This window comes from Marmota monax, unplaced genomic scaffold (genome assembly GCF_021218885.2).
Source record: "Marmota monax isolate L192 unplaced genomic scaffold, Marmota_monax_Labrador192_F-V1.1 WCK01_AAM20220418_F8-fsc00011, whole genome shotgun sequence".
Classification (NCBI taxonomy): Eukaryota; Metazoa; Chordata; class Mammalia; order Rodentia; family Sciuridae; genus Marmota; species Marmota monax.
The window spans coordinates 11,640,178-11,646,654 of NW_026693082.1; the positions used below are offsets into that span (position 1 = coordinate 11,640,178).

Genomic DNA, 6,477 nt, shown 5'->3' on the forward strand with positions numbered 1-6,477 from the left:
ATTAAAACTTCAGAAGATACAATGAGATATGCTTTGCCTCATTCATTCACTTACTCCTTCAAATACTTAAGATTATCATTAAGTAATAGAGATGCAAAATATAATATGAGGTCAGAATCCCAGTATGACAGTTCTACTTTTCTCTAACAGGGCAAGGGCACATAGGTAAGATCCCAAAAGGAAAAGGAAAGTGTTTTTTTTAAGTTTGTGTGACAGAGTTTTTAGGAAAGATTATTCAACACGGTGCTCAGTGTTCACTTACTCTCCTGTCAAACTCTTCTTTTGTTTGCTTGTAGTAGTGAGGATTGAAGCTATGGCTCTCTACCACTGAGTTATGTTCCCAACCCCTTTTCATCTTTTTTTTTCCTTTAAATTTCTAAGAAAAATTTTATTGGTACATTGTAGTTATACATAATAGTGGGTTTTGAGTAACTATGGCAGAACCAGGAGCCCATCTAGTGTCTGATCCAGCACTGTGAGCACTGTCCATGCATATGGGCGTGGTGACATACTCAATGTCCCAGAAAAGCTAGGCAAATGGGTTCCTGAGGCTGTTTGGTAAAGTGTCGCTCAGCTTCACAACTTCGACTTCTCTGTTGGCTTTGTGTCTGGCATACGTAATAGACTTAAGTACGTACTAAGGTGCCTGGTTAGAAAGATTCTCATAGCTGAGCAGCAGAATCCTGAACTCAGCTTTCCAGTGCTGACCACCTCTCTTTAAAAACCTCTTTTTCTTCTGCGTGTCTTTAGCAGCGGCTATTAGGTAGTTAGTCTTTTCTGTGTAGTATGTCAGGGAATCACACCTTTTTATCTCTTGAGACAGAATCTAAGTTGCCCAAGTTGGTTTTAAACTGGAGATCCTCCTGCCTCAGTCTCTGGAATCACTGGGAGTACAGGTGCGTGCCACTGTGTCCAGTTCAAATGCTCCTTTTCTCAAATATTAAAAAGTATCCCCCCCCCCCAAGTCTTTAACATCTTAATGACAAAAGTTAAGTGTCTACAGGTAAGAATACTTTCTGACTATAAATCAGTGAGTAGAAATATGACACTAGAAGGCTAGCACTGGTGCTACTTGAAATGTTGGATGCACTAACAGGGTTACATTTATTTTTAAATTAAAAAAAAAATGAGCAGAGTGCAATGACTCATACCTATAATCCTAGTGACTAGGAAAGCTGAGGCGGAATTACAAGTTGGAACCAGCCTCAGCAACTTAGTGAGACCCTGTTTCAAATTTTAAAAAAGGTGGAGGGTAAGTGGCACTGGGGATGAATTCAGTGGTAAAGTGCCCAGGGTTCAATCCCAGTACTGAAGGTGGGGGGCGGTAAGAACAACTTTAAAATGAGAAATCAACAAGGCCCCAAACTATTTGTATTTATACCCATCCTCCTTGCCAATGACTTGGAATATGGCAAAATAGTTAGAAATAAAATTTTAAATACACAGGTTATGTATGTGACTTGGATGTGACCATCATAATAACACTAAATTGAGAAATGAGCACACATTTTATACATGACCGCTAAATAATTTCCCAATAAGGATAACTAAAGCAGCTTACAAGAGCATTTCTTGATCTATAATACAGGTATTTATATTTATAAAGACAAAAATAATATTCTAAAATCCAAACTTGAACATACTGAGCCAAAGCTTACCATTGTGGCGTAAGATAGGGATCCAAAAAGAGAAAACCTATGTGCGTTGATGCAGTGAGGTGAAAACCATGTCTTTAATATCAGTCATACACTGTGAAAGTAAAAACAATGAAACCCACATGTTAACATAAGACTATAAAGAGAAATTAATAAGATTATTTACTAGTTAACAAGGAAGATAACTTGAGGCACATATATTTCCAACACATTTTTTAAATAATCTGTAACAAAAATTCATGTACCACAACCTATCTATTCATTGCTGAAAAGTAGTTTTAGCTAGTTAGGCCAAACACAGTTTGCAAGTTAAAATCATTACTCATGGGGCTGGCACTGTGGCTCAGTGGTAGAGCGCTTGCCTGGCATGGGTGAGGTGCTAGGTTCGATTCTCAGCACCACATACAAATATATTATAAAGGTCCATCAACAACTAAAAAAATTTCTTTGAAAAAATAATTACTCATATTTAAAAAAAAAAAACACCTCTGGGGAAAAAAACGGTTTTTTTTTTTTTTTTTTAAATCTCTTCTCGTAATTACTTCTGGTGCTCTTACTTTTCCTGTGGATTATTCTAATAGCCTGTCTACAGTTCACTTTATGAGTCACAGATTTCATTATGCCTGCTGATAAAAAAAAATGATATTCCTTAAACACTCCAGGCTGAATTTTTCAGATGGAGCTCCAATCCCTCTGGCCTATTTAGACTCCTAAAGGACCTATTTCCTCTAATAAGGGGTTCTCATCCAGATTGCAAAGTGGAGTAAGCTGTTGAGCTTTAAATAGGATGCCCATGCCCTATCTCCCCAATTCTGATTAGTTGGTCTAGAGTGGGCTCCAAGGGTCAGTCCTTTGAGTTCCCCTAAGTGATTGAAAGGGAATGCCAGTGTTGAAGCCCATTGCTGTAACTTCTCTGCCTACCACAGAGATGGTTCAGGTTTGCTCTCAGAGTGATGATAAATAAAGCTTAGTCTAATTCTTCATCTAACCCATGTAACTACTGCTGCATGTATGTTGCTGAGCTAAAGGACAACTTCTGGTAACATGTAAATAATTTTACGAACTATTTTTTTTTTTTTGGTAAACCCCAAAGCTTAGGCTTTAGCAAATTCAGGTTAAAGAAAAAACTGAAAAAAAGAAAACAAGAAAAAGGAGGTGGGGATGGGAGCTTAGCTAACAATACATCACAAGCACTGTACAGATACCAGGAACAATCATTTAAAAATAAGAATGACATTAGTTCTACCTTCAAATAGCTCATAGAAGGTTTAAGCTGAAATTGGGTTAAGGTGAAAAAATTCCAGTCACTAAATAGAGATGAATATACATTATACTCACAGACAAAATGTGATAGTAAGATCTGTTATTACTAAATTGGGGGGTGGGTAACTTTAAGTATTTGCACAAACCAACAAATAACTGTATATCTCTTAGAAAGCAAACTGCCTATAGATGAGAAAACTGTTATAATCATTATCAACACCTCCATTTTACAGAAAAGGCACCCAGAACTAATGACTTTCTCAAGATCACAGACTTAGACTGGAATTCAGCCTTCACAATTTTTAATTTTACCTTTTAACATTACAACCTTCACACCGTTCAAATCAACTCTCATTTTTTTTTAGATTTTTTTTTCAGGCAAAGCATTTAAAATAAAAAATTGATTTTACTCAGACTAATAATATAATTTTAATTTTGATCGAACTTTACATCACGGTGACCAACCAAAGTACACTGTACTCAATCTAATTCCGAAAATCTTTGCAAATCACTGCATATTTCGAGTCCCACTAGAGACTTTGATGTACCCCCATTAAACAGTGGCTAAGGGACATGGCTTTCAGAGGCAACTATTGTGCAAGTTCATTTCTGAACGCCTAGTAACTATGGCAAGGTCCAATAATTCATTAATTTGCTTCAAAATATCGCTATCAATTCCACCTATTTCTCTGATAGACTTGGGTCTCTCCCAACTCAACTTCCGTAACAACTTAGGCTTTACCCGCAAAACGCCAACTCCACGGTGGCACGACGCCTTTTTTCAATATGGACACCAAGAAACCCATTCCCGATCAAGAGCTACGCAAAATTCTTGTGAGTTTTTCAGAAAATACCTGTAACTGCAACTCAAAAGACGAACTAAAATCAAAACCGCGGCTTAGCAGCACCACAAAACGCAAGGGTGGGGTCCTCCGGAAAGGTTGGCCCGTATCCGGGACTGCCAGGTCACTGAGGACAGTACCTTCTTCCCGCGGGATCCGGAAAGCCTCCCACTAAGCGGCTTCCTCACCTCTGACCCAACTGGGATCTCGCGAAAATAACTTATCCACCTGCCCACCACAGACCCGCCCACCTACCTGCCACCACCCACTTTAGCCAGTCGCGGCTGCGCCGGGCCTCCACACTGGGCTCCAACGCCCACCCACAGCTTCAGCGGCGCTCAGCCGCTACCCAGCCAACCGCCGGTTCAGGAGGCCGCACTTCCGACTGGCACGGTGAGCCGGCGGAAGAGGTGAGGTTGGGAGGCGGGGCCGCGACCGGAAGACATAGACCTGGCTAGAAGTGCAGCAGTGTACAGATTCCCACCAGGCCGGGAACTTCAGGTTCCGGAGCCACGCGGGGGCCAGTGCCCTTGAGCATTCTTTCAGGCCCAGTTTCCGGCTTCTACAAAATGGGCTGGGCAAGCGCAGTTATTTGTGGGGACGGGAGAGAGACCCTGTTGAATTTCTAGAGCCAATTATCTTTTTCGCCTGACAGCCTTATAGCACACTCTGTACAACCGTACAATCTTCCTAGGAATATTAAGTCCAATGAATTCCATGCTTTTTTGAAAAATCATTCCAGAGATGGATTGCACAATTTAGTAACTGCATTATCAGTGCGTGTTGTAATTAATTGTAACTTGGTCATTGAATAATAAATGTTTCTTTTTTTTAATTGTGAAATTAACAACAAATGAACAATTTTAACGCGTACAGTTCAGTGGCAGTTAATATATTCACAGTGTTGTGCTACCAGTACCTCTTAACTAGTTCCAAAATATTTTCATTGACCCAAAATAGATCGTGAACCCATCCAACCCGATTCTTCTCTCCCAACCTCTGGCAAATGCCAATCAGCTTTCAGATTATGGATATTGCATATAAATGGAATATATGAATTTTTTTTTTGTTTCTGTGTCCTTCCACAGAGGGTTTTTTCCGGGTTTCCCTTGTACATCTTGTAGCATATGTCAGTACTTCACTCCTTTTTTATGGCAAATATTGATGGCAGAAGGAGGAGACAGGAAGGATAGGGAGTGGGCTCCTGAGTAACTTCCTGGGCACCAGAGTACAAACAGCACCTGTAGATATTTGCTAAGAAACTTATGAAAAGGCTATTTTAAAATCAGGACATACTGATTGGGGTCCATGCCTCCCCAAGAAGGAAAAATGCATGGTTGTGTTGTAGGGACAGAAGGCACAGAAGATAGCAGGAAACAGTTTTATTTGGCTGCAGCCAGGTTCCGACGGCACAGCTTTTGCTGTAATCAATCAATCAATCCCCTGAGCCTTGAGTTCAGGTAGTTTTAGAATTTAATACCCAGCGTGTAAGGGGAGGGGCTCAGAAGTTCACAGTCTGTAAAAGTTCACATAAAAGCAGCTTTTTCTTTCACTGTTTTGGGCAGGTTAACCCTTCAAGGACAACACCTGAGAAGGCGAGAGCTTCATCTTCCCCTTCTCTCCTGCCCCTGCCATCTGTTACCATGGAGCCACAATGTTAACTTCCCTTATCTTAGAAATGTAGACATCTCTTTGAAGCCCAGCTCAAGGCCAGAGGCCTTGTTTACATATTTTACAAACTAGTATGCTGGATACATGTTTGTGAAAAACTAGTAAGGGAGTGTCCAGCACTGGAATGCTGATTTCTTCCTGGCTCGTGGCCAAGTAAATCAGGGCAACACGAAAATAGGAAGTTTGTCTACATTAAACTCTTGTAGAGACTCTTTTGCTGACAGTCCTAAAATCAGCCATGGTGAAGATTTCTGGAGAAGCCCAGTTAAGACTTTTCTGTGGAGAAAGGGGGTGCCACTACAATTGATATTTTGTTTGGACTAAAGGCTACATGAATACTTTGTGAACACTGATTGCCTTACCCTGGATTAGGTGGTGTGGGGTGGTGCTGACTTCTTTAACTCTATAGATGGAAGTGAACACCTGGATGATAGCCACTCTTTGGTATCCCCCTCTTTGGACCCCTTCCTCTTTGGGAGTTCTACTTTGTTTTTAATGAATCCTGTAACTTTGCTATCACCTTTGTGTCTGTGTATTTTATTCTTCAAATTCACGAGACCCAGAACTCAACCCCAACTGTATGTAGAAACCATATTTTATCCATCTAGTTTTTGATAAACATTTAGGGTTGTTTTCACCTTTGGGCCATTGTGAAGAAAGTTATTCTGAACATTTGTGTAAAAGTATTTGTTGGAGTCTGTTTTCAGTTCCTTTGAGCATATGCATAGCAGTGGAATTTCTGGGTGTTTTACTAATTCTATATTCAAATAATTGGAGGACCATAAGCTTTTGTACAGCAGATGAGCCATTTTACACACCAACAGCATTGTAAGGGGTTTCCAATTCCTCCACATCCTCGCCAACCATTATTATTTCCCAGTATTTTAACAATAGCAGTCCCAATGGGTATCAAGTGGTATTTCATTGTGGGTTTGATGTGCTTTCCCTAAAGTAAAAAAAAACATTTTTCATGTCTTTATTAGTTATTTGTATATCTTCTTTAGAGAACTCTCTATTCACATCCTTTGTCCATTTTTTAACATTGA

General features: G+C 40.0%; 1 protein-coding gene across 16 annotated transcripts in view; it reads right to left on the minus strand.

The window, feature by feature from the left end:
- The window catches only part of Supt20h (SPT20 homolog, SAGA complex component), a 39,937-nt gene extending 35,773 nt beyond the window's left edge, over positions 1-4,164 (minus strand). For 10 of the 16 annotated variants that reach the window (XR_009227742.1, XM_046453938.2, XM_046453947.2 and 7 more), the window contains exons 1-2: positions 4,016-4,160; positions 1,659-1,749 (exon numbers count right to left, since the gene is read on the minus strand). Coding sequence is in view for 15 of the 16 variants with exons in the window: in XM_046453938.2 (XP_046309894.1) it covers positions 1,659-1,661 (3 nt within the window). In the remaining variant the exon portion in view is untranslated. Of the gene's footprint in view, positions 1-1,658; positions 1,750-3,772; positions 3,924-4,015 lie in introns of those variants that run through there. The other 6 variants (XM_046453939.2, XM_046453934.2, XM_046453932.2 and 3 more) reach the window with 5 other exon arrangements.
- Positions 4,165-6,477: the final 2,313 nt, after the last annotated feature.